This window comes from Pseudochaenichthys georgianus, unplaced genomic scaffold, assembly GCF_902827115.2.
Source record: "Pseudochaenichthys georgianus unplaced genomic scaffold, fPseGeo1.2 scaffold_1321_arrow_ctg1, whole genome shotgun sequence".
Lineage (NCBI taxonomy): Eukaryota > Metazoa > Chordata > Actinopteri > Perciformes > Channichthyidae > Pseudochaenichthys > Pseudochaenichthys georgianus.
Window position 1 is genome coordinate 1 of NW_027262210.1, and position 26,757 is coordinate 26,757.

Below are 26,757 nucleotides of genomic sequence, written 5' to 3' on the forward strand. Positions count from 1 at the left end.
ACTTGAGTAAAAGTAGAAGTACTCAGATCGTGTACTTGAGTAAAAGTAGAAGTACTCAGATCTTGTAGTAAAAGTAGAAGTACTCAGATCTTGCACTTGAGTAGAAGTACTCAGATCTAGTACTTAGTAAAAGTAGAAGTACTCAGATCTTGTAGTAAAAGTAGAAGTACTCAGATCTAGTAGTTAGTAAAAGTAGAAGTACTCAGATATTGTACTTGAGTAAAAGTAGAAGTACTCAGATCTTGTACTTGAGTAGAAGTAGAAGCATTCAGATCTTGTAGCAAAAGTAGAAGTACTCAGATCTTGTACTTGAGTAGAAGTACTCAGATATTGTACTTGAGTAAAAGTAGAAGTACTCAGATCTTGCACTTGAGTACAAGTAGAAGTACCAGAGTGTAGGAATACTCTGTTACAGTAAAAGTCCTGCATTCAAAATGTTCCTCAAGTGAAAGTAGAAAAGTATTCTCATCTAAATATAGTGAAAGACAGTGAAAGTAGTCGTTGTGCAGATTGGTCCCTTTCAAAATAATATATATGATATGTTTTATAATGATTGATCATGAAAGTGTTCTCAAAGCTGGTGAAGGTGCAGCTAGTCTGAAGTACTTTGTAGACTGCAGGGTAGCTGGTGGATTTACTCCAGGTGGAACTCAAGTCTGATTGAACACTTGATTATATTTCACATCATTCATCCACATCTGTAAAGTAACTAAAGGTATTAAATACATGTAGTGGAGGAAAAGTGGATGCAGTACCTCCTCCCGGTCGCCAGTTAGCGCTGTTCTCTTTCTGATCTCCTGTAAAGTAATCCTCTCTTCCTCTGGGGGGTGAAAGGACACAAATAGCCGACATGACAACATTAAGACCCTTTAACTGCGATGATCTGTTCAAATTCAACAACATGTGAGTGAATTGCCTTCAGTTGAACTCTCCTTTCGTGCTTCCTTCACCACGTGCTGCTGTGTTTGTGTCCTGATGTTGTTGTTGTTTAGCAGCTAGCAGGCTAACATGCCGGACAACGTTGCTGTGCAGAACTCCATTCATAAATAACACGGATTTAAGTGTTTATATTTTTAATTAGAGATAATATTAGGTGATATATCTGATAGGAACATATAGTGAATTGTTAGGGTCTTCTGGAGGAATCGGCACATGTTTTGAAAGTAAACAAGCTCACTATTCGGTAGCTAGTTATATTTGTATTCTCCATATTATTAGGTTTTAAAAAAAAGAAAGTGAAATACTATTGTTTTTTTATTAATTATTTTATTTTACAAACAATACACATACAAACTTGACACTACATACTGATATACACCTGAACATCAGCAGGAGAGGACTCTTTAAAGTGGAGACACTACATACTGATACACACCTGAACATCAGCAGGAGAGGACTCTTTAAAGTAGAGACACTACATACTGATATACACCTGAACATCAGCAGGAGAGGACTCTTTAAAGTAGAGACACTACATACTGATATACACCTGAACATCAGCAGGAGAGGACTCTTTAAAGTGGAGACACTACATACTGATACACACCTGAACATCAGCAGGAGAGGACTCTTTAAAGTAGAGACACTACATACTGATATACACCTGAACATCAGCAGGAGAGGACTCTTTAAAGTAGAGACACTACATACTGATATACACCTGAACATCAGCAGGAGAGGACTCTTTAAAGTAGAGACACTACATACTGATATACACCTGAACATCAGCAGGAGAGGACTCTTTAAAGTGGAGACACTACATACTGATACACACCTGAACATCAGCAGGAGAGGACTCTTTAAAGTAGAGACACTACATACTGATATACACCTGAACATCAGCAGGAGAGGACTCTTTAAAGTAGAGACACTACATACTGATATACACCTGAACATCAGCAGGAGAGGACTCTTTAAAGTAGAGACACTACATACTGATATACACCTGAACATCAGCAGGAGAGGACTCTTTAAAGTGGAGACACTACATACTGATACACACCTGAACATCAGCAGGAGAGGACTCTTTAAAGTAGAGACACTACATACTGATATACACCTGAACACCAGCAGGAGAGGACTCTTTAAAGTAGAGACACTACATACTGATATACACCTGAACATCAGCAGGAAAGGACTCTTTAAAGTAGAGACACTACATACTGATATACACCTCCTGAACATCAGCAGGAGAGGACTCTTTAAAGTAGAGACACTACATACTGATATACACCTGAACATCAGCAGGAGAGGACTCTTTAAAGTAGAGACTCTACATACTGATATACACCTGAACATCAGCAGGAGAGGACTCTTTAAAGTAGAGACACTACATACTGATATACACCTGAACATCAGCAGGAGAGGACTCTTTAAAGTAGAGACACTACATACTGATATACACCTGAACATCAGCAGGAGAGGACTCTTTAAAGTAGAGACACTACATACTGATATACACCTGAACATCAGCAGGAGAGGACTCTTTAAAGTAGAGACACTACATACTGATATGCAACCTGAACATCAGCAGGAGAGGACTCTTTAAAGTAGAGACACTACATACTGATATACACCTGAACATCAGCAGGAGAGGACTCTTTAAAGTAGAGACACTACATACTGATATACACCTGAACATCAGCAGGAGAGGACTCTTTAAAGTAGAGACACTACATACTGATATACACCTGAACATCAGCAGGAGAGGACTCTTTAAAGTAGAGACACTACATACTGATATACACCTGAACATCAGCAGGAGAGCACTCTTTAAAGTAGAGACTCTACATACTGATATACACCTGAACATCAGCAGGAGAGGACTCTTTAAAGTAGAGACACTACAAACTGATATACACCTGAACATCAGCAGGAGAGGACTCTTTAAAGTAGAGACTCTACATACTGATATACACCTGAACATCAGCTGGAGAGGACTCTTTAAAGTAGAGACACTACATACTGATATACACCTGAACATCAGCAGGAGAGGACTCTTTAAAGTAGAGACACTACATACTGATATACACCTGAACATCAGCAGGAGAGGACTCTTTAAAGTAGAGACACTACATACTGATATACACCTGAACATCAGCAGGAGAGGACTCTTTAAAGTAGAGACACTACATACTGATATACACCTGAACATCAGCAGGAGAGGACTCTTTAAAGTAGAGACACTACATACTGATATACACCTGAACATCAGCAGGAGAGGACTCTTTAAAGTAGAGACACTACATACTGATATACACCTGAACATCAGCAGGAGAGGACTCTTTAAAGTAGAAACACTACACACTGATATACACCTGAACATCAGCAGGAGAGGACTCTTTAAAGTAGAGACACTACAAACTGATATACACCTGAACATCAGCAGGAGAGGACTCTTTAAAGTAGAGACTCTACATACTGATATACACCTGAACATCAGCTGGAGAGGACTCTTTAAAGTAGAGACACTACATACTGATATACACCTGAACATCAGCAGGAGAGGACTCTTTAAAGTAGAGACACTACATACTGATATACACCTGAACATCAGCAGGAGAGGACTCTTTAAAGTAGAGACACTACATACTGATATACACCTGAACATCAGCAGGAGAGGACTCTTTAAAGTAGAGACACTACATACTGATATACACCTGAACATCAGCAGGAGAGGACTCTTTAAAGTAGAGACACTACATGCTGATATACACCTGAACACCAGCAGGAGAGAACTCTTTAAAGTAGAGACACTACATACTGATATACACCTGAACATCAGCAGGAGAGGACTCTTTAAAGTAGAGACACTACATACTGATATACACCTGAACATCAGCAGGAGCGGACTCTTTAAAGTAGAGACGCTACATACTGATATCCACCTGAACATCAGCAGGAGAGGACTCTTTAAAGTAGAAACACTACATACTGATATAAAATAACAAAAACGAGATTTAAGTAATCCTAATTCTAATTAAAAATAATGAGGAGCGAGCTAATTAGCAACTAACATATGTATTCAACTGCAAATCTGTAAATAACTTTATGCAATATATACTTTTATATATTTAATTTATTGTACTTTTTCTGCTGTTATTTAGCTGCTATCACAACACATATACATGCTACACTTATTTATTTTTTAAATACTGCTTCTGTATATATTTGTATCTTTAATATTAAATACTTACCTCTTAATTCACATTCTTGCTATTTTTGCCTCTTCTGAACGAATATAAAGGGATTCTGATTTTAACTGCGACTTCATAGCGTGTATTTAAATGATGTTAAATTGACGTATGATAAATAACATTTAATGATTTTAATCACTGATGTTTGTCTGTGTTTTTGTCCAACAGCAACCTGGACCCTTTGACAGAAACTGTATCCTCCATTCCATTTAAAGGGGAACTATCATGCAAAATGTACTTTTTACGTGTCCCTGGTGTGTCCCCGGTGTGTCGGGGAACTCACGCAGCGTCAGGAAATAAACCCCCTCTCTTTTCCTCCGTACCCAAATCTCTAAAAACGGGGAACAACGGAGCTGATCCAGATTTGCGTCCGATATGACGTAATATCTGAAATGTGGACCCACGGGCCAATCAGAAACGTTGCTATCAGAAACAATGCCCGACTGCTTTGGACGTAATATGGTCGGTGTTTACATTAGCTAACACTCAGAGCTAACCTGTGCTGGAGAGCATGTGTGTGAAGAAGCAGGAAGTAGAAAGGAACTCACCTTGTGGTGTAACCGGCAAGAGAGAAAGCCTTTGAGCTCCAGACTGTTTCAGAGCCTTGATGATCCATGATATGGAGTTTCATCACGGCAGTATTTAGTTTAGACGGTAGCTGCCGGGTCCCGCATAAGCTCCGCCCCCTCCTCTTTAAAGCTTTATCCCCAAATCAGAACTTTAGAAACAGGAAGTGAAACAGAGGGATATGAGGCATGGCAAGAATGATCTGTTTGGTATTTGGAGCAAAACACTTCATAGACATGTTTTTTATATATTTGTATATCTCTGAGACCTATAGTATTGAAATAGCACGATAGGTGACCTTTAAGATTTAATTTTGTTCTTATTTAATTTGACAGAAAGCATTTCCTCTTGCAGTGGAGTGCTGTAATAGTTAATTAAAGTCATTCATAATTCTGCACTATACCTGCTAGCAAGATGTCACCATCATCTTCATCAACACCTTCATCATCGTCTTCGTCATCTTCACTCGCTAAAGACTCTGACATCTTCCCGTCATGTCATATATTTATAAAAGTCTATTCTAATGTGATATAAGCGCGTTGTTTCCTTAACCTCTGACCTCAGTATGGGATCCCGTTCTACCTGCAGTACCTGGCCCACTGGCCCGAGTACTTCATCGTGGCTGAAGCTCCTGGAGGGGAACTCATGGGATACAGTGAGTTACTCTTTAAACAACATTATATTTACAAGAGAAATTCACTATTTTTCATTCTAACATACATCGCTGTCAAAGGTCCTCTGGTGCCTTTAGATATGTGCACGAGGAAATACACGTCCTTTTCTTTGCTCGTATTGTCAAGGCAGTATGTGGAAAGTTTAGACCAGGGGTGTCAAACTCAAGGCCCGGGGGCCAAATCCGGCCCGCGACTTCATTTGATGTGGCCCCGCAAGAGCTTGCAAAGAATATAATACGTTTATTATACGGTTACATGCCGCTTTACAGAAGCAGGTGGCCCACAAACTACATGTCCCACAATGCATCTCGTTTTGTGACATGCCCACCGAAGCTATTATTTGCCCTGGGCTTCTGCTTTCAGACGTAGTTCATTACGAAGTTATTATCCTATCCGATAATAATCCAATTCAGAGGCAATAATGTAATATAATACATTATATATTTATATAGTTACAACCTTTGAGTGCAACCTTTATGCGAATGTTTAATAGAACAACATAAAGCGTGACGAAGCTTCTCTTGGTCACTTTCAACCCATTGATTCTGTCGCTTCAGGATCACAAGAACACCAAGAGCCAACTAATAAAAACAAAACTGTGCAATAGACGTTTGATATGAGATGCATTGTGGGACATGTAGTTTATGGACAACGTGCTTCTGTAAAGCGTCATGTAACCATATAATAATACATGACACTTATACTATTTAGAGGCGAAGTCCCGCCCGTCTACTTCCGCCCCACGGGACCTTATTTCTGAAAAAGTATGTATTGAAGTCGATGGAGAGAGAACTTATCTTTCCATCCCGTTTGAATTGTGCCACGAATTATGATGTTTGTCAATCTTAACAAATAATTTCCGTGTCAAAAAGTCACAGTTTGTCGTAAAACTGTTGAAATATAAGACGCTGAAAAATACGCAACGAGAAAGACTACAAGTCCCGGTCCCGCACGCTGGCTCTCACGGAACCGACTAACTCCCCTTGTGTGTGTGCAGCTCTCAACGCGCCCAGACTTGCAGTGATTTCCACCTCTTTTAATACTTTCCGCCTCGTTCTGAGAGAAAGAAGTGAAATGTTTCAACGTGACGGCCGTCTGGGTGTGTGGTGCGAGGCGGGAGATGTAGTTCATTGAGCGGTTTCACACAAACGAAGTGTTACGACACATTTAAATTGTATTGACTTGCACAATTATCTTTTAAATTGACAAACATCATGTGTGTAATTCGTGGCTCAATTCAAACGGGATCGAAAGATAATCGTTCTCTCTGCATTGACCCATGGAGGAAAGGGAGGGACTTCGCCTCTATAGCGCTTTTCTAAAAACTCAAAGACGCTTTTGACAGAGAATAAAACAACAATGAAGAAAATACATCGAGACAAACAGAAATACACATGAAATGAAGTCCTTGAGTTCGACACCTTAATAATGGCTCTAGAAAACGTGTTTAGGCTCTTCTCGTGTTCAGTGAGTGTCCTACTTTTTTTTTTTGTGTGCAGTCATGGGGAAGGCGGAGGGATCTGTGGCGCGGGAGGAGTGGCACGGCCACGTCACGGCTCTCTCTGTGGCCCCTGAGTTCAGGAGACTGGGCCTCGCTGCCAAACTCATGGAGATGCTCGAGGAGATCTCAGAGAGGTGAGGTTCAGTCATCCTGAATGTGAACGTCAACACGCTTCGTCTGCAGAGGGGGGGGACGCCAAGGGGGCTTCTGCTTTGTAGAGTGCAGATCTATTTGACATGAACAAAGAGGTGGATAACGATGAGAGGAGATGTCCATATTTAAATAGAAGGAACTTGTGGGTTTTCTTCAGACTCTCTAAATAACCCAAACGGCCCGTCTACACTACAGGCATCAAAAGATCTTGAAGCTGGGCGTGTCTGAGGCTTGGCGATTTCACGCGACCAACAACCAATCAGGAATCTCCCGCCCCGGCATACAAAGCAATAGCGATGTTAAAACGAAGTAAACTGGATATAAACTCCCCAAACAGGCGAAACCCTACCTGTTCCACCCCCTGTCTCTGCTGCCTCCCTCCATGCCTCGCTCCTCCGGTTTGTATCCCGGTAGATGAACAGAGACTGATCGTTCAGCACCGGGTGATTCACTACCGCTCCACTTTTTTTGAATATGAGGAAATGACCTGCGTCGTCTCTCCCAGCATACACGGGATTTGATTGGCTAGCGCTTGTACCGTTAGATTTGCATACGCGGGATTTGATTGGCTGATGCCAAGCACCGAGCTTCAAAAGTTGAACATTGTTCAACTTTTGATGCTCGCGATGCAAAGCCACGCTCCCCACAATGCAGTTCGGCGAACATTCAAAATCAACTACCTCACCCCATTCAAGTGAATGGGCGAAGCGTTGAAAGCATTTTTCGATGGCTGTAGTGCAGACGGGCCGTAACCCCCCCCCCCTAGGATTCATGTTTTATTTTGAGGAATGAAGACCTTCGTGTGGAGGAGGGCGCTACCCGCTATTCCAAAGGGGCGACGGATAACCCACGAGTTCTGACGGCTTATAAAATGTGTTAAAATACACTTTAAGACTTTCTTCACCAATTATTTGATCAGCACTCGACATGTTGTCAATCTTTGCGATCATTCACTAATAATATCGATGTTTAAAAAAAATACATTTCCCCCCAAGAGTTCTGAACACGTTATATTTATTTATTAAGGTTTAAAATTCCCTTTCCGTTCATATTCCGATAACTCGTATTGGAAAGCGAGCAGAGGTCATCTCTTCATCCTGGAGGTGGCAGTTTACACTTTCCCCATGAGTTCTGAACGCGTTGATATAAATGTTTTGTTCTGGAAATATCTCGTCTTGATCTCTTCATCCCGGACGTGTTAATTACGGGCTTGAATGTTGTGTTTCAGGAAGGGCGGGTTCTTCGTGGACCTGTTTGTGCGCGTCTCGAACCAGGTGGCGGTGAACATGTACAAGCGCCTGGGCTACAGCGTGTACCGCACGGTCATCGAGTATTACTCCGCCAGCAACGGGGAGCCGGACGAAGACGCCTACGGTGAGCATCAATATCCACACAGCATCCATCTGGTGATCCCCGTTCCAAAGACACGGGTGGTCTTGGGAGTGAGTTGCTTCCGAGAACTGAGCTGTAGAAGCTAATCAAAAGTTATTCATGAATGCCGTCTTCTTCTACAAATACCGTCTTTAAATTAAACATAGTATTTTCCACTTTGAAGTATTTGTATTTTAATGTTGAGCACACTGGTCCTGTAACAAAAATGATTTCCCTATTTGGGATTAATCAAGTATCGATCTAAATAAATGAATGTTTTAGTGGCTTAAATCCTTGCAGACGTTTAGTTTGTGCTTCTCAAAGAATTAAACGCCAGCATTTTCTTGCACAAAGAAATGCGTGTTATTCTTGAGAATCTACAAAACACACCTTTTTGAAGAATTTTTTTTTTTATATACTATATATACTACACTATTTTTTTAATATACTATATTCAAAGCCTTGAGCAACACACATTTCATCTGGGCTGATGGTGTTTGAAAAAAACATCTCAACCTTATTTATGGACTTTTAAACTATAGATTTTTAGCGTTTCGTCAGTGGGACTATGTCATAAATCAAGTATCTATCTAGAAGGCTGGCTAAATAAATGTTTTAGTCGCTTAAATCCTTGCAGATGTTTACGTTAATAATACTCTACAGAATCAGGGTCTATGCAGCAATCCTGAAGTCAATGTAAGACCTCATCTCCACTTGGAGTTCTAACCGGTTACCATGGCGACACACTTCACCTCACATTGACTATAGACAGTATTGATTGTCCTTCCTCCTTATCTTCCAACCATTTGGACGCAGACTTGCATTTCCCCGTTGCTTAGCAACCGGCGTAAACGGATACTTATTGAAAACAAGCTACAAAATGTAACATCTTGGAAAATGCCGTTTTTTTATAGCTTTCATCTTCGGTAAATTGATTTATTAACGTTTCATACTCTTTAAGACCCCGCGGACCCCCTGGACAGCAGTTTGTGCTTCCCAAAGACCAGCATTTCTTGCAAGAATAATTGTGTTATTGCTGATAGCGGTCATTTGAAGTGAAGTGAAGGGCATCCGGTGGATCATTTGGCTGCAAACTGACGTGTTTTATATTATATCTAAAGACACGACATCTCCATAGACTCTGGGCTGATCAGGCGTTTGAGAAAGAAACATCTCGACCTTATTTATGGGCTTTTGAACGATAGATTTTTAGAGTGCCACGATGTCATAAATCTGCCGTTTAGCTCGGAAACCACCCGATGTCAAACCCACACTCGGTTTGACTATCCCTCCGTCTTCTCCCCTTGTTTCCAGACATGAGGAAGGCGCTATCCCGAGACATGGAGAAGAAGTCGATCGTCCCGCTGCCTCACCCCGTCCGCCCGGAGGACATCGAATAACAGCCGCTGGCTCTCTGACCATCATTTTGTATAAACCACAGCTTCATTGTACATATTAAAGACCAGCGCTCAGAGAGCCTTTGCCCCCCACCCAGTGGACTCTCTGAAGGCGCCTGTTCTTAAGAAACGACACAAAGACGGTTTGAATTGACGTTTGTATAATGCAGAAAAACATGGACGTACAATAAAGATTGCTCATGAGCTGGTTTCTGTTTCAGTAAAAAAAAAAAAAAAAAAAAAAAGGGGGAAACTTTTCTACAAAATCTCCTCCTTCTCTTCATCCTTGCTCTTTTCCTTCTTTCCATCTTCTTCATCATCGCTGCTGCTGCTGCTGCTGCTGCTGCTGCTGCTGCTCTCACTGCTGCTGCTGCTTTCATCTCGATCCTCTTCGTCCTTCTTCTTCGGTTCGGGTTCAGTCTTTCTGTCCGAGTCGTTGTTTTCCGGCTGTTTCTCTGGAGGATCTGCAGCTTCATCAGACGACGAAGAGGACGGCGCCTCTTTGGGGGGTCGTTCCGGGCTCTTTTCTTCCATTTCTTTGGGAGATTTTTCCGGGCTCTTTTCTTCCATTTCTTTGGGAGATTTTTCCGGGCTCTTTTCTTCCATTTCTTTGGGAGATTTTTCCGGGCTTTTGACTTCCATTTCTTCCGGGGATTTGTCTGCGTCCTCGTCCTCGTCCTCCACCACCTGCTTCCTCTTCCACATCTTGGCCATGGCGAGCAGCTTGAGGTTGGGCTGGTTGGCGGCGTCTTCGGGGAAGATGTAGTCGTAGTACTCCTCCCAACCTGCGTCCGACTGAAAGCACACAACACATTCAGATGAATTCCACTTACTCTCGTTGAGTGTTGAACTCGGGTCGTCCAACAGCCTGGAGATATTTACTTTGCCAAGTATATCTGTGAGAAGCGGTGTTCACACACTTTCTCAAGGACCTTTACCTAAGTGTCCATGACCAAAAACATTACTCTGAGCGGAATACAAAGATACATGAAAAAAAAAAAAATCTGCTATACAAATTAATAATAATAAATATGCATGTACTTCTATAAACATGATGACTAAAACAGATAGAAAAATCCATAATTAAACGGTTAAAATACCAAAAAGAAAAACATTTCCACTAACTACGTCGATATTGTAGTGCTGTCCCGTAATAACGGTTCAATGACTTCTCCAGGACCTTGACCAAAAACATTACTCTCTCAGCGGTGCCACTGAAATTGATTTATTTTAACTTGGAACAGGAAAATAAGGTGTGCCTATCTGAAACATGTCAAATCGGCTTACTGGCTTCTACTGAAATCTCTCACCACCTCGTCAGTTACAGGCCATTTTAAGTTTCATTATACGATACAGTATTTCGGCGATTAGATAAAATATATTTGATGCAACTTTAGTTACATTTCCATGACTTTTCCATTACTTTGGGAACAATATTATTTTCCAGGGCCTGGAATTTGCTTTTCCAGGTTTTTAATGACCCTGGAGAAGCTACTAGAAAAACATATTTTCTTTTAATTAAGCTTAGGCTTGGGTTTGATCGTTCAACCTTTAGACCTGCTGTTCCTGCTCTCCACTACCATCTCATCCACAACACATGTAACGATATGCCTTCCAGTCCTCACCCCGTCCTCGGCCGTCAGCTTCCTCCTCTTCTTCACCTTCTCCGGCAGCAGCTTCTGGACTCTCTCCATGGAGGACTCGGAGCCGAAGTCCTTCTCGAAGTCGCTCCAGGACTCCAGCAGCATGAGGCGCTCCTCCTTCTCCTCGCAGCTCCTCATGCCCTTGTTGGCCTCCTCGAAGATCTGCCGGCTCTTCTGCAGACGCTCCGACCCGTCGATGGACAGCTCGAACTTAGCGAAGCTGATCCAAACCTAAAGAGAGGATTCAAGATCAAATTAAAGACTTCGATTAGTGAACGAGCCGATTCTTTTGAACGGCTCTTTGGTACGAACTCACCAAGTGTCAGAAAACACAACCCTCTCTTTTCCTCCGGACCCAAATCTCTTAAAAAGGGGCTGCAACGGATCCGACACACACTGATCCAGATTTGAACACTTCTGTGACGTCACAGAAGTGGCGCTACGGCTATCGGGCCAACTCCACCAATCAGGAGGAGACAGCCACGGACATTGCCGTTCGAAAGCGCTGGAGACGCTGTAGTACGTATGCCAAGCCACCAGATGGTGCTGTTCTCGCAGAATCGGCCCATCGTGCAAAGACAGTGTTAAATTGAGCGAAATGAGGAATGGCTATAATGCATGATCTGTTTGGTATTTTGAAAAATAAAAAGTATAAATATGCCTTAGGTACGGTCCTACACTATATTATTCAAATATAGTGTGATAGGTCCACTTTAAAGCAGGGTCAATCACCACTTAAACACAGCATCTATCTGGTAGGGCTGCTCGATTATGGCAAAAATCATAATCTCGATTATTTGGGTCAATAATTGTAATTGCGATTATTTATTGACTTTGAAAACATCCATTTATTGGAGAAAAAACATTTGAACAGTTGATGACCCTGAATAATTCAACTGAAAAACCAAAAATATAAATAAAAAAATCGTTTTATTTTGATTACGTTGCTTTCGTAATCGCGATTAATTGAGCAGCCCTAGTATCTAATATTAAGAGTTCAAGGCAACTTTATTTACTGAACACATACGAGGGTAAATTCAAAGCACGTTCCCTGACATGATGACATGGATGTGGCGCCACCTCGCGTCATGTTTACGTTACATTCGGTCTGGAATACAGCCGGTGGTTATTTCACAGATAAACCCAGTAGCCCCGCCCCCTTTAAAGAAAGTGAAGGTGTGACAATTACAAATCTTAAGTCCGGGGCTTCTCCAACCGTAACACATACTTCAAGATCTCCTATTTTACTATTTGTAGGCCTCAGATATACAAATATATAAAAAACATGTCGATGAAGCGTTTTGCTCAAAATACCAAAACAGATCATGCCTTTTGGAAATCCCGATTAAACTCCATATCCTGTTCCAAACCACATCAAGGATTCTCTCTGAAACAGGATGGAGCTCAATCTCTTTCTCTCTCTCTCAGGTTCACCACAAGGTGACTTCCTTTTTACTTCCTGCTTCTTCACACACATGCTCTCCAGTGCAGGTTAGCTCTGAGTGTTAGCATGCTAATGTAAACACAGAACACGTCTCATTGTTTCCGATTGGCCCGTGGGTCCACGTTTCAGATATTACGTCATATCGGCAGCAACTCTGGATCAGCTCCGTGTGTTTTCTCTCGTTCAGTTATAAAACAGTGATTGCACTTCAATCGCAAGTTGTTTTACAGCAGCACCGTTCTCACCTTGACGTGCTGCGTGCGCTGCAGAAGCCTCTTGTAAAGATTCCGCGTGTTCCCAAACTCCTCCTGCTCAATCTCAAAGTCAATGTAGGACTTCCACAGCACCTGGCAACAGAACACAGACACATTTATACCATGTAAATACATAAACACGTGTCAGTGTGTGTACTAGGGCTGTAACGATACCAACAACTCACGGTACGATAATATCGCGATAAAAAGTCCACGGAACGATATTTATCGCGATATTGAAATTTTTTTTTTAACTTCAATTGTTTTATTTATTAAATAATAAATCTGATTTGAACAGCATTTTAGTAGGATAGTAGTATTTTAAAGTGTCAACAATATAATAATCAGACCCTGCAATAGAATAAACCAAGTTTCACTTTAGTCAGTCTCGCGACGGCATTGAGACATTTATATATCGTGATATTCGATATATCGTCACATCCCTAGTGTGTGTACTAGGGGTGTAACGGTACACGTACCCGTACCGAACGAATATAACGTTAAACCTAAAAAATCGAGAAGGTGAACAACGTTTTGGAAGTAATCTCAGGTTCAGAGTAATTTGCTCACATTGGGTTCATCGCGTCATAGAGCGAGCAAGTCATTTCATTGGACGAGAGGCATACTAGAGAGCTGGTCACAGGGATGCGTTCAATGTAGTCAGTAATTTGAGGAACTGTCGAAATGGCGAACGCAGATAAAGTTGAGCTGGAAAATCCTCCAGCATCATTGAAGTCTCCGGTTTGGGAACATTTTGGTTTCGCAGTTACGAACAAGGATGACGGACAGAGACAGGTGGACCGAACCAAGGCCATGTGTCGGCATTGTTCGACTAACATTGGTTACGCGGCTGGCGATACATCACACGTGCACACTCTTGAAAAGGCATCACCCGAACGTGAATATCACCGGTACCAAAAGACTGAAGTGCAAACCCAACTCCCGCTAGCATTTAGCCTCCACCACTCGCAGAAAGTTCAGACCGAGCCAAAGCTATTACAAACGCCAAGTATCCTTATGTTGCCATGGTAGCAAAGCGCTACCTGGCTGTATCTGCTACCTCTGTCCCTAGAGAGAGGCTGTTCTCCACGGCAGGAGACATTGTTAGTGCCAGCAGATCTGCCCTTTCAGCAGCCATGTGGACAAGTTCATCTTTCTTTAGAACATGAAAATACAATGACAAGCAAGTCATAATGTCAAGCTGGCTGCTCAGGTGCTAGTACAGTTCAAATACAGATTATTTCAGTTCATCGAAAAGCTGCACCTTAATGTTTATTTTATTATATTTTGTATTTATTTGAGTGATTATTCACAGTTTAATAATAATTCAAAAAACCCAAAAAATAGTTTATGTTTTGTGATAATTTTTTCTGCTGTACCGAAAACGTACCGAACCGAACCGTGACCTAAAACTGAGGTACGTACCGAACCGAAATGTTTGTGAACCGTTACACCCCTACTGTGTACACTTTCCAACACACATAACTTATAGAACTAGTTGTATAGAATAGACGTGCATTAGTGGAAACTAATATAAAACTTCCCCTATGAATATTTGACACTTTGTATTCCCTAAAAATGAATAGAAACCAGTCGGTGTGTGTGTAATAACTGTCGGTGTCGGTGTGTGTAATAATTGTCGGTGTGTGTGAAGTGAAGTCGGCGTGTATGTGTAATAATTAAAGGTGTCGGTGTGTGTGTAATAACTGTCGGTGTCGGTGTGTGTGTTAATAATTAAAGGTGTCGGTGTGTGTGAAGTGAAGTCGGTGTGTATGTGTAATAATTAAAGGTGTCGGTGTGTGTAATAACTGTCGGTGTCGGTGTGTGTGTTAATAATTAAAGGTGTCGGTGTGTGTGAAGTGAAGTCGGTGTGTATGTGTAATAATTGTCGGTGTCGGTGTGTGTAATAATTGTCGGTGTCGGTGTGTGTGTAATAACTGTCGGTGTCGGTGTGTGTAATAATTGTCGGTGTGTGTGAAGTGAAGTCGGTGTGTATGTGTAATAATTAAAGGTGTCGGTGTGTGTGAAGTGAAGTCGGTGTGTGTGAAGCGAAGTCGGAGTGTACCTCGGGCATGTCGAGCCGCGGCTGCCCGATGGCGAGCTCGAAGATGGCGCGGGCTCGCTCCACGTCTCCCAGGATGGTCTCCAGCTCGGAGAACTTGATCCACGTGGTGCAGTTCTCCGGAGTGAACTCCAGGTACTTCTCGTACAGCTTCCTGCAGCGGTCGAACTCCCTGAGCTGCAGCTCCAGCTCGATGTAGCCCTTCAGCAGCTTGTTCTTCGGGCACTTACCGATCGCTGTGCCCTAGAGGGGAGGAGGGGGAGAGGAGGAGGGGGGGAGAGGAGGAAGGAGGGAGGAGGGGAGAGGGGGGAGGAGAGGAGAGGAGGGGAGGGAGGAGAGGGGGAGAGGAGGGAAGAAGGAGGAAAGGAGGAGGGGAGGAGGAGAGAGGAGAGGGAAGAAGGAGGAGGGGGAGGGAGGAGGAGAGGAGGGAGGGGAGGAGAGGAGAGAAGAAGGAGGAGAGGAGGAGGAGAGAGGAGGAGGAGAGGAGGAGGAGAGATGAGGAGGAGAGGAGGGAGGAGAGGGGGAGAGAGGAGAGGGAGGAGGGAGGGAGGAGGAGAGGAGAGGAGGAGGAGGGGAGAGGAGGAGGGAGGAGGGGGGAGGAGGGAGAGGAGAGAGGGGAGAGGAGGAGGAGGGGAGAGGAGGAGGGAGGAGGGGAGAGGAGGAGGGAGGAGGGAAGAGGAGGGGGAGGGAGGGGGGAGGAGGGGGAGAGAGGGGAGAGGAGGGGAGGAGAGGAGGAGGGAGGGAAGAAGGAGAGGAAGAGAGGGGAGAGGAGAGGGGGAGGGAGGAGGAGGAGAGTAGGAGGGAGGAGAGGAGGAGAGGAGGAGAGAGGAGGACGCAGTTCATTATGAAGTTCTTACCCTATCCCATAATAATCCAATGCAGAGGCAATAATGTCATACACTACATTATTCTATATATATATGATGTATTTATATATTTATATATGATTTATGTATTTATATATATATATTTATATATAGTCTGAAAGTTACAACCGGCCCTTTGTGGCCCGTGATCTTTAACTCCTCGGCAGGAAGTCCGGTTTCTGTCTGAAAGTGCTTCAAAGCTCCCTAGAAAGCGTGCTAGAAAGCGTGCTAGAAAGCATGCTAGAAAGCGTGCTAGAAAGCATGCTAGAAAGCGTGCCTGATGCACAAGTTCTGCTGACGGCGAAAGACATTTTGGAAAGTCATAACTTTTCATGCATTAAAATCAATATTTTTTAAATTGCATTTATTTCTCTTTCACATTCCTCTCGCCCTCCTTCCCCCCCCTGTTCATTTCATTCTTCTTTATGCCTTTAAATCAAATGTGTTAACGTTTGATTGGTATTTATCGTGGCTTCGTAGCCGACCAAGCTAACTGCTGAGAACCCCTGCTTTAAAAGATGTTCTTTGTTCGATGCGTCCCGTTTCTCCACGCACGGCTGAACGACAGAACATTGAACACATGGCGAGTGGCTCTTACCATGACCTTTCTGGCTCCCTGCAGGTTCTTCTGTCGCATCTCAAACTGCGCGTACAGCAGCCAGATCTTAGCGAACGTGAACTGAGAAACAAACAACAACATTATCAACATCTTGTATTAACCGTTCCGACACCGGTCCTACCGGCGCGGCGTCTTCACCACTCTCGCTAGCATCAGATCATTAAAGGCTTGGTCCGAGATAAAACAAAGGGTTACCTTTTTGTGTGGGATGAGGTCCAGACTGGCCTGGTACACCTGCCTCGTTCTCTCCGGGTCCTGATGGGAGAAAGGAAGAAGAGGTATGTTTACAAAAGGATCGATATCATGCAGTTAGTTTTTTTATAAGACAAGAAGCCGAGTGGTCGAAAGAGAATACACGAGAAAGTCCGTTCATTGGATTTCTTTGGCATCGAGTATCGGCCGGAGAATTTTATTATTACATTATCACACGTCACTTGTTAGACGCTTTTATCCGAAGCGACTTACATACTCAGTACCGTGGGCAATCCCCACAGGAGCGATGTGGGGTGAAGCGTCTCAGGGACACAACGACAAGCTGACTGCAGCGGAGTTTGAACCTGTGAGTAGGGATGCCAGCGATTATTCGATTATTCGCTACAGTCTCCAAAATCGAATATTATTTTTAAAAATCGATTTTATTTATATATATTTTCTTTTATTTATGTTTTTTTCTGGCTTAGTTTCAACCACAATATATATATAAATATATATATGCTAATAATAGTATTAATAATTGTAAATGGCCATTGGTCACACCACCAGTTTGTTTTACTGTAAACTTGGAGGAAGCCTGTGCAGAGCAGACTGCTGCTGCAGCACGCTACACACCGACCCCCCCCCCCCCTCTCCCTCACACATGCGACTAAAGATGAGCAAAGCGGCAGGTAAAAAGAGTTCCTCCTCGTGGAACTACTTCGAACTTACAAGTCCAAAGGAAGTTAAATGCAAGCTCTGCGAAAAGACGTTGGTCTATCACAGCTTGAGGCGGAGGCGGGCGATTTTAATCATGGTCAGTTTCTGGCAACCCTACCTGTGACCCCCTGATCCGAACACCTACGGACAACCCACTGCGCCACACGCCTCCCACAATGCATATCACAAGTCGCAGCAGCAGAAAGTTCTGACTGCACGGCGGGTCGTCATGTCGATGCTGATCAGCCTCTCATCAGTGTTGAGCTTTAGACAGACTTAGGGGTCGGTCGTAAAAGGTCATCAGGCCGAAAGGTCAAATATCTTAAGACAACATTAACGCCTAACAACATCCTTACGTAAACAAACACGCAATTTATCGAGGTCAGAAAAGTTATCGTTCATTTTATTTGTCGTACGATAAGTCAGGCCTCGTCCAACTCTATTCCCGTGAACGACCTTATTTAACGCACTGCATGGTTAAGATCTTTAATTATATTGATAACAAACCTTTTAGATGTTATGGTCATTATGTAATTTACAATTAGCTGATTCTTACTTTAATTTCCTGTTTATAAATAAAATCTATTTTATCCTTACTTTCACATGTTCACTTTAACTTCATTTATATACATATTATTTTAGATTTTATTGCAGTTTTACTTTAAATTCTTGTGTTCATTTTCAAACGTGTACATGTGTCATGAAAGCTCATTTCCCCAGCGGTTAATTCAAGTATTCTGATTAACCACGAGTCCTCCCTCCGTCGTCTCCTGCAGCGAAATGAAGGTTATCGATGAAGGAAATCCCGAGTGTTTCTCAAACTTTTTCATACGGAGGACGACTTAACCAATAAAAAAACACTCGCGGACCACCTAACTCCACAAATATCCAAAACCACATCGTTTTTTTACAAATCGCCTGAAAATGGTACAAACAAGGTGCCACATGTGAGAGGAAGGTGTTGATCTGGGCTATGTCATGCAATCGAAAGTGAAACTTAAGCTCGCTCCATTGCGGAGATATTCCCGCGAGAGTGCGGAAAACTTAAATGTATTTATTTATTTCAAATGTGAAATGTTACCAATATACTCACGGACCACTAGGGGGCGACCACACTTTGAGAAGCACTGCCTCCTGCAGTAACTGAAGTATATCGATGAATAGTAAATAAGTGAAGGACCCCACCTTGACCTCCAGCTCCTCGTACAGCGCGTAGTTGATCCACAGGTAGATGTAGCGTTTCCAGTGCCTCTTCTCCTGGATGGGGGGGATGTTAGCGATGGATCTCTCGTAGACTTCCCTCACCGTGTCGGGGTCCGCGTCGTTCTCCACCAAACGCAGGTAATCGAACCAGGCGTCGTAGTTGTGAGGATTCGCCTGAGAGAGACAGGAAGACGTCGGTGAGGAGCAGAGGTGGGAAGTACAAATACTTTGTGACTGTACTTAAGCACACACACAGGTTAGCTCTGAGTGCTAGCGATGCTAATGTAAACAAAGACCATATTACGTCCAAAGCAGTCGGGCATTGTTTCTGATAGCAACGTTTCTGATTGGCCCGTGGGTCCACATTTCAGATGTTACGACATATCGGACGCTAATCTGGATCAGCTCCGTTGTTCCCCGTTTTTAGAGATTTGGGTACGGAGGAAAAGAGAGGGGGTTTATTTCCTGACGCTGCGTGAGTTCCCCGACACAGCGGGGGGACACCGGGGACACACTGGGGACACACCGGGGACACATGGTGATGGAGAGAAGACATCACAACGTGACTTTCAAAGCCCATGGTGGTTTACTTTTACTTGAGTTTCTTATATCATTTGTGTTTTGCTGAAGTTTGTACAGTATTTTCATAATTCTTTTGTTTCATTTCATTATTATTTTTTATAATATTGTTTTACACGTTCAAAATAAATCTAAATCAAAGATGAAGATCTAGAAATCTCCTGAATGTTTGGTATAAATCCTCCGGTGACCGTGTACATGTATATATATATATATATCAGGGTTTCCGTTAGCCGGTAATTACCGGTTTTTAGCTGGTCAAATTGAATAAAAACCGGTAAATTCAAAACCTGCCGGTCAAAATGTCCGATGCTCCGATCGATCGTCCGCCGGTCATTATCGGCCGATAGTCACTCTTAATAGTTTGATCGGTGCTCTCTATAAAGGCCGATCAGGAGAGCTGGATCTGATCGATATGGACATAAACGCGAGTGAAGTGTAACCGGAGCGAGAGAGAGATCAGATCAGCTGCTGAGTCTGACCGAGACACGCAGCTCTGCATGATCACCTGAAGCCCCGCCCTCTGTTTAGCGGGCTGCAGGAGCTGCTTGAGAAACTGACGGGCTGTCAGGAGAGAGGGAGGGAGGGAGAGGGAGAGAGAGAGGGAGAGGGAGAGATAGAGAGAGGGAGGGGGAGAGAGAGGGAGAGAAAGAGGGGGAGAGGGGAAAAGAGAGGATCCGTTTCTCCCGTGTTATTATTCAAAGTTGATGTAAACTTCTGAATAATGTACGTTATCTACTACAAGTAGTTTGTTTGAATGTAATAATTATGTTGTTTGTTGTTTGTGGAATCATTTATTGAAAAATTAATCTGAATTTTTCGATCTGTTACGATTATAAACTGAAGCAATATAAAAATGAGCCCGTGAACTGAGTTTTAAACTGAAGCATATCTGCTCATAGTCCGGTAATTACCTGCTAACGGAAACTCTGCTACACAACTCTTATTATTATTGAAACATGACCGGTAAGTTTCAAATGTATCCGGTAAAATAAATTATGTTCGGACATTTGACCGGCGAGAAAATATCCTAGCAAAAACCCTGCTCTGTATATGTATATGTATGTATATGTATATGCATATATACGTATATGTCGCAGTGTAAGCACCTTGACTTCCTCCTCGTACTGGAACCGGCGCTTGCTGACGATGACGTCCTCGATGCCTCTCCGGTCTCCGAACTTCTTCTCGAACATGGTGTAGAACTTGAAAAGTTCCTGCGCCTGCTGCTTCGGGATTCTGTCCAGGGCATATTTATAAATCACCCGCACGCGCTCAAACTGCAACGAGAGAGAAAAGGGAGATCTCGTTCATTCATCGGGTTTGAAGGAAGGACTCTCGGCACAAAACACAACCTCTAAGCCAGTTTCAAAATCTAAACACCAGGACAATAACATGTTGTATAACTCGATGTCTCGTCTAAAACACGACGTAGTCCCGTGACAGGAGAACCGTATGTAATGATTCAAACCCGCTCGTCTCCTTCGCACTTCACGAAGACATCGATTAAAGTGTATTATTAAGTTTAAAGCTGTGGTTCTTAACCTCTTGTCTCGTCACCCTTTGAGCAGCTGGTCGCAATTCACCTACTTTTCATCTCGTCTTAAACCCCTTGTCATCGCATTCAACCCACCTGCTAAATAAACGAACATCACTTTTACAACTCGCCCTCGATACGAGCATTTAAACTTAACATTAAACTTATTGTCAGTAAAAAAAACATATTAACGACATTTCCATGTTCGGTCCACCGTGGAGAAAATTCAGACATTAAATCAAAGATAAAAATAAACTAGGAAGAGAACAAGTTAAGAGGAAAACACGAGCCAAACAATATCAACCAGGGGTTAGTAATTAAGCCCTTGAGTTAGTCGCTGCACAATTAACGTTCTTGTATTTAACCGTTTGAAATCGTATTAAACCGCTAATAACGGCTCTGTGTACAACTCGCCCTTAATACAAACGCATTTCAACTTGACATTTACAGTAACGATATTAAGACTCACTTCTAGCAGTTCAAACATCTTTCATTAAGTCGCTGGAGCTTCAATTCTTCCATTTGGATAGAAGTTGAAATCCCTAATCTTTCTCAGACCTCCTGCAATCCCCTCAAGCACCCCTAGGGGTCCTCGTACCACAGGTTGGGAACACTGACGTTAGGGGAAGTGACTGTTATCTTGTATATAATGAATGTTGTGCTTTCTGTATGTCTTTAATGTGTGCATATGTACAAATGTGTCTCCTTCGATCTCTCCGTCTGTACACACAAACTGAAAAGTGAAGTTTGAGGAAACCCAAAGGCTTGTTCCTGTAATCTGAAGCCGTGTCGGATTAGTCGCTCACCTCTTTCTGCGCCTCCTCGAACTTTGCGAAGGCCACAAACAGGTGTTCGTTCACGTAGTCCTCCCCGAAGAAGTCCACCGACCGCTCGTACACCTTCCTGCTGTGAGCGATGTAGCCGTGCTTCTCCTCAAAACGAGCGTACTTTATCCAGTTCTTCACCTCGGGGTGAACGAGGACGAGTGCAGAGGAGTCAAGGAGCTTCTCACCACAAACAAGAAGCCTTTTCAGGCAAAGAACATCAAATAGTCCCTGGTTTCAGTTTCTCTCACGGGAGGATGTGCTGCTTTACTCTGGTTCACCGTTACTTAAATATCTTTGGGTATTCGAGTGTTGATCGGACACAGCAAGACGTAGGGCTGCTCGATTATGGCAAAAATCATGATCTCGATTATTTGGGTCAATAATTGATATCGCAATTATTAAAAACGATACCGTACTTTTCGGACTATAAGCCGCGACTTTTTCCCCCATTATTCTTGTACAGCTAACGGCCACTAGGGAACCTCCTGAATCTATGGATTTTACAGGTGAAATTAACCACCTTTAACACGATGGGCTCTAGGACCGGTCCGCGCCCGCCACCTTTAAGCGGCGGGCTCCAGCAGGAAAAGCTGGAGGCCGGAAAAGAGCGAGACAGGTAGCGCGCCAAAGTAAAAGTGGAACCGAGAGACAGAACGAGAGCAAGACAGATGGACAGTTTAGCTGCTGCGGCTTATATGCAGGTGCGCTTTATAGTCCGGAAAGTACGGTATTCATTTACTTTGAAAACATCAATTTATTGGAGAAAGAAAATGTGAACCGTATGTTTTTAACAGTTGATTACCCTGAACTTTAAGTAGAACTCAACTGAAAAACCAAAAAAAAATTCATAAAAAATAATCGTTTTATTTCGATTACGTTGTTTTCGTAATCGTTGCAAGCCATAATTGCGATTAATTGAGCAGCCCTAACAAAACGTCGTTAAGATTTTATCTTGAGTTCTGGGGAATAGTGATGGATATTTACCACTGATTACCTTTCTTTGGATGAAAGCTATTACCCATTAACCGGGGGAAATATAATCATAACAGAAAACAACCATGTGTAAAATATTCTGCACACTTGTAACATTTCTGTGCAGATAAAATAAAAATAAAGGGTAAAGGAAAGTGTTGTATGCAGCCCTGATTAGAATAAAGTCAATCTGTATTTATGTTTCTGACTGAGAAAACAACGTAACTTGCCTTTTTTGGTTTATTTTTTTCCCAGTTATCCGGCTGAAGACTTTTCTTTTTGTCGCTGCTTTTAATTGAACTATTCATATCTTAAACTGCACTGTAACTTTTATCCATGTACTTTTTCTTTTATCCATGTACTTTTTCTTTTTGTCCATGTACTTTTTCTTTTTATCCATGTACTTTTTCTTTTTATCCATGTACTTTTTCTTTTTATACATGTACTTTTTCTTTTTATCCATGAACTTTTTCTTTATCCATGTACTTTTTCTTTTTGTCCATGTACTTTTTCTTTTTATCCATGTACTTTTTCTTTTATCCATGTACTTTTTCTTTTTATACATGTACTTTTTCTTTTATCCATGTACTTTTTCTTTTAATGTTTAATTGAACTATTCACAACTTAAACTGCACTGTAACTTTTATCCATGTACTTTTTCTTTTATCCATGTACTTTTTCTTTTTATACATGTACTTTATCTTTTTATCCATGTACTTTTTCTTTTATCCATGTACTTTTTCTTTTTATCCATGTACTTTTTCTTTTATCCATGTACTTTTTCTTTTATCCATGTACTTTTTCTTTTATCCATGTACTTTTTCTTTTATCCATGTACTTTTTCTTTTAATGTTTATTTTATTAGCTTTTCTTTTTTAATGCTTAATGTCTTTCATGTTTTGTAAAGCACTTTGAATTGCCTTGCGTTGAAAAGTGCTATATAAATAAACTTGCCTTGCCTTATTTTGTAATGATCCCCTCCCCTTGCACCGTCCTTATCGACTCCTCTGGTTTTAATATAGCGTGAACACCTCCTCCTCCTCCTCCTCCTCCTCCTCCTCCTCCTCCTCCTCCTCCTCTCAGCGGATTAACATTCCTGAGTTTCTAGGAGTCCACGTTGACGCCTTTTCAAAAACAGACATTTCTAACGTGTTATCTTTCACATGATTAGATTCACTCTTGAGAAGTTAGGGTGGCGTGATGCGACGCAGCTCGTGAGGTTAATCGATATAACATTTCCACACTCAGAAAAATAAAAAATTACTTTACAAGAGTCGAAACTAATCAAAACAAAAATGCAAAAATCTAATAAAATGATAAGGAAAACGTAGATTATTTTGTTTCCGTAGATAATAAACATTAAAATAATTAAATTGTGTCTAGTTGGCGTCTTCCACACAGGTTGCCTTTACAGTCCCTTGGCATTGTGGGAATTGTAGTCTTTTATCTCCACTAAAAGACTACAAAGTTCAACACTAGTTTTTACCCGTTTGCACGACACAAACGGTCTGCAACACTTTGATGTATCTATCTGAATAGTCTTGAGTAAGAAGTACTTAGCCGAGAGTTAAAGCACGAGTGGGTAATATGATGTTGTTGTTGTTTTGCTATATTTGTTTACATCCTGACAGAAATACAATACATCTAAAAATTCCATTTGAAAGGATATATCTCTCGTAAATACTGCGGCCTTTGTCCACTTCCTTGTAGCGCAGCTCGAAGTTGATGAAGGAGTGCCAGGCCTGCTCGTCGGGCTCCCACTCCATCCAGCGCTCGAACGCCTGCCTGCAGCCCGCCACGTTCCCCAGCATCTCCTCCATGTACGTGTACTTGTACCTGTTACCAGAAGAAAAGCAAAAGTCAAGGAAGCACAGGAAGGTATGTGGATAGCTAAGTACAGAGAGGAGAAGCTACCAAGACGGTTTGAGTCACACTCGTGAGGCGTACATTCTTCGCTCTAATCACTCGAGTTTCACCGCGGCTGTCAGCTGTTTACTCGCATCGTTCAAACAAGACTCGCTGGCAAAGGGGCTACAACTACAACAAAATAAACATATTTGACCGTGATTTAATTGTAATACACGTTTCTGAATGATGCCGAAGTCACGACACACAGATACCGGTTAGTAAGAACATGAATTAATGCGTTGACAAGTCCGCAGACTTGTTGCGAAGGTTGTAATGCCACACGTACCAGAACTGGTTGACGCGGGGGAGGATGGTGATGGCTCGGTCCCAGATGTTCCGGGCGTGGTTCACCTGCCGGCTCTTCATCTCCATCTCGGCGTATTTCAGCCACAGCGTGATGTTTCGGTGATCCACGTCCAGCGCTCGCTCGTAGATGGAGCGAGCCCTGAAACCAGAGGAGGAGGTGAGGGAAACGTATAAAGCACAGGGGAAATGGAACGGAACGTCTTCCTGGCTTTGGGTAAATACCTCTGGACCTCCTTCAGGCTTTCCTCCCATTGTGCGTATTTGATCCAGTTACTGATGACCGTTCGGTTCTTCCTGATGTTGTCCTCAAACCCCTGAGAGACGAGGAGGAGAACGGTTCAACACGAGGTTCAAAGAAAACACCACAGTTGTTTTTCTGATGAGTTTCGAGCAAACAAGTCTTAGTGGAATCACATTCGATCAGATGTACTTTATGGAAGAACAGGTTTTTGTTGCAGCAACATAAAACAAAACATTGCACATCATATATAATCTATAAACGGTCTGACAATAAAAAAAGACGTGACCTCACACTTCTGAATTGGAGAATCTTATATGTTTTGGTCAGGTGTCAGCACTCACCTTCCTCTTCCTCAGTTTGTAATCGTTCAGCTCCTCTTCATCAGTGATCTTCTGTTTGGGGGGCGGTGGCAGAAGTTCGAGCTCTCTCTCTTTGGCTTCCCTCAGCAGCTGCTCAGCCGTGATCTGAACCTCTGCTGGAGCTTTGTTCTTCACCTGAAACACAGCAAGACGTGTTATACATCACGTGTCTGCAGACATGGCGTCTGTGCAATGCATCAATCATTATAATCATATCATATATATTATTCTGAAATGGACCAATCTGCACAACGACTACTTTTACTGTCTTTCACTATATTTTGATGAGAATACTTTTCTACTTTTACTCAAGTACAATATCTGAGTACTTCTACTTTTACTCAAGGACAAGATCTGAGTACTTCTACTTTTACTCAAGAACAAGACCTGAGTACTTCTACTTTTACTCAAATACAATATCTGAGTGCTTCTACTTTTACTCAAGGACAAGATCTGAGTACTTCTACTTTTACTCAAGGACAAGATCTGAGTACTTCTACTTTTACTCAAGGACAAGATCTGAGTACTTCTACTTTTACTCAAGGACAAGATCTGAGTACTTCTACTTTTACTCAAGGACAAGATCTGAGTACTTCTACTTTTACTCAAATACAATATCTGAGTACTCATACCTTAACCAAGTACTAGTTCGGAGTACATATACTTTGTTTACAGTAAAAAACACATGAAACCCAAACAAAACGCAGCATGTCGGACAAACTACTACAGATATGAAAGGTAGCGTACTGTTGTACAGGTAATGCGGTTTCCGGAAAGCTAGGATTAAAGTTACCATTCTAAAACAACAATATAATGTATACTTGTATTCTTATTTACATAAACATACAGTCTGTGGTCTTCACTCAACGCTTTGCTCAATTCAACTCCAGTGCTATCTATTTGTTAGCATTAGCTTAGCTCCGGAGCTCATGGCTTTTTTATTTGTTGTTTTGTTTTCTTACCTTCGCCACCTTCGGGATCCGCTGCTTGCCTGCCGCAGTTGAAGCCATTTTTATTGGCAGGTTGAACCCCAAAAAACACTAGAAAACTATTAAAATGCTTCGAAAACCACAAAACTTCAAACTGGAAACAAACGTTTTGAAAACATCAGGCGCGAGCCGCCATGACAGTACCCACAATGCTTTGCGGGTTGCATTCGCGTGTTG

At 42.3% G+C, this 26,757-nt stretch overlaps 2 protein-coding genes across 2 annotated transcripts; one reads left to right on the top strand and one right to left on the bottom strand.

Annotated features, from left to right (window-relative positions):
• The first annotated feature begins 794 nt into the window (after nucleotides 1–794).
• Nucleotides 795–10,063, top strand: naa20 (N-alpha-acetyltransferase 20, NatB catalytic subunit). The gene is made up of 6 exons (XM_034077121.2): nucleotides 795–903; nucleotides 4,365–4,389; nucleotides 5,328–5,418; nucleotides 6,937–7,072; nucleotides 8,320–8,465; nucleotides 9,777–10,063. Exons 1-6 carry the CDS (start codon nucleotides 851–853, stop codon nucleotides 9,860–9,862), a joined length of 537 nt encoding a protein of 178 aa, XP_033933012.1. The 5' UTR covers nucleotides 795–850; the 3' UTR covers nucleotides 9,863–10,063.
• Nucleotides 10,064–10,081: 18 nt separating this feature from the next.
• crnkl1 (crooked neck pre-mRNA splicing factor 1) lies at nucleotides 10,082–26,730 on the bottom strand. Its single transcript, XM_034077120.2, has 14 exons — nucleotides 26,554–26,730; nucleotides 25,574–25,726; nucleotides 25,214–25,305; nucleotides 24,972–25,130; nucleotides 24,447–24,613; nucleotides 21,785–21,963; nucleotides 20,551–20,721; nucleotides 18,845–19,036; nucleotides 16,943–17,002; nucleotides 16,727–16,807; nucleotides 15,266–15,505; nucleotides 13,192–13,293; nucleotides 11,485–11,733; nucleotides 10,082–10,654 (listed from the first exon to the last, which is right to left on the bottom strand). The coding sequence occupies exons 1-14, from the start codon at nucleotides 26,599–26,601 to the stop codon at nucleotides 10,118–10,120; spliced, it is 2,430 nt and encodes an 809-aa protein (XP_033933011.1). The 5' UTR covers nucleotides 26,602–26,730; the 3' UTR covers nucleotides 10,082–10,117.
• Nucleotides 26,731–26,757: the final 27 nt, after the last annotated feature.

Coding starts and splice junctions, on each gene's coding strand:
- naa20 (XM_034077121.2), top strand. CDS start 851: ATGACAACATTAAGACCCTTTAACTGCGATGATCTGTTCAAATTCAAC. Junction 904..4,364: donor CTGTTCAAATTCAACAACAT/GTGAGTGAATTG, acceptor TTTGTCCAACAG/CAACCTGGACCCTTTGACAG. Junction 8,466..9,776: donor GCCGGACGAAGACGCCTACG/GTGAGCATCAAT, acceptor CCTTGTTTCCAG/ACATGAGGAAGGCGCTATCC.
- crnkl1 (XM_034077120.2), bottom strand. CDS start 26,601: ATGGCTTCAACTGCGGCAGGCAAGCAGCGGATCCCGAAGGTGGCGAAG. Junction 25,727..26,553: donor GGATCCCGAAGGTGGCGAAG/GTAAGAAAACAA, acceptor GCTGTGTTTCAG/GTGAAGAACAAAGCTCCAGC. Junction 10,655..11,484: donor AGCTGACGGCCGAGGACGGG/GTGAGGACTGGA, acceptor GTGTGCTTTCAG/TCGGACGCAGGTTGGGAGGA.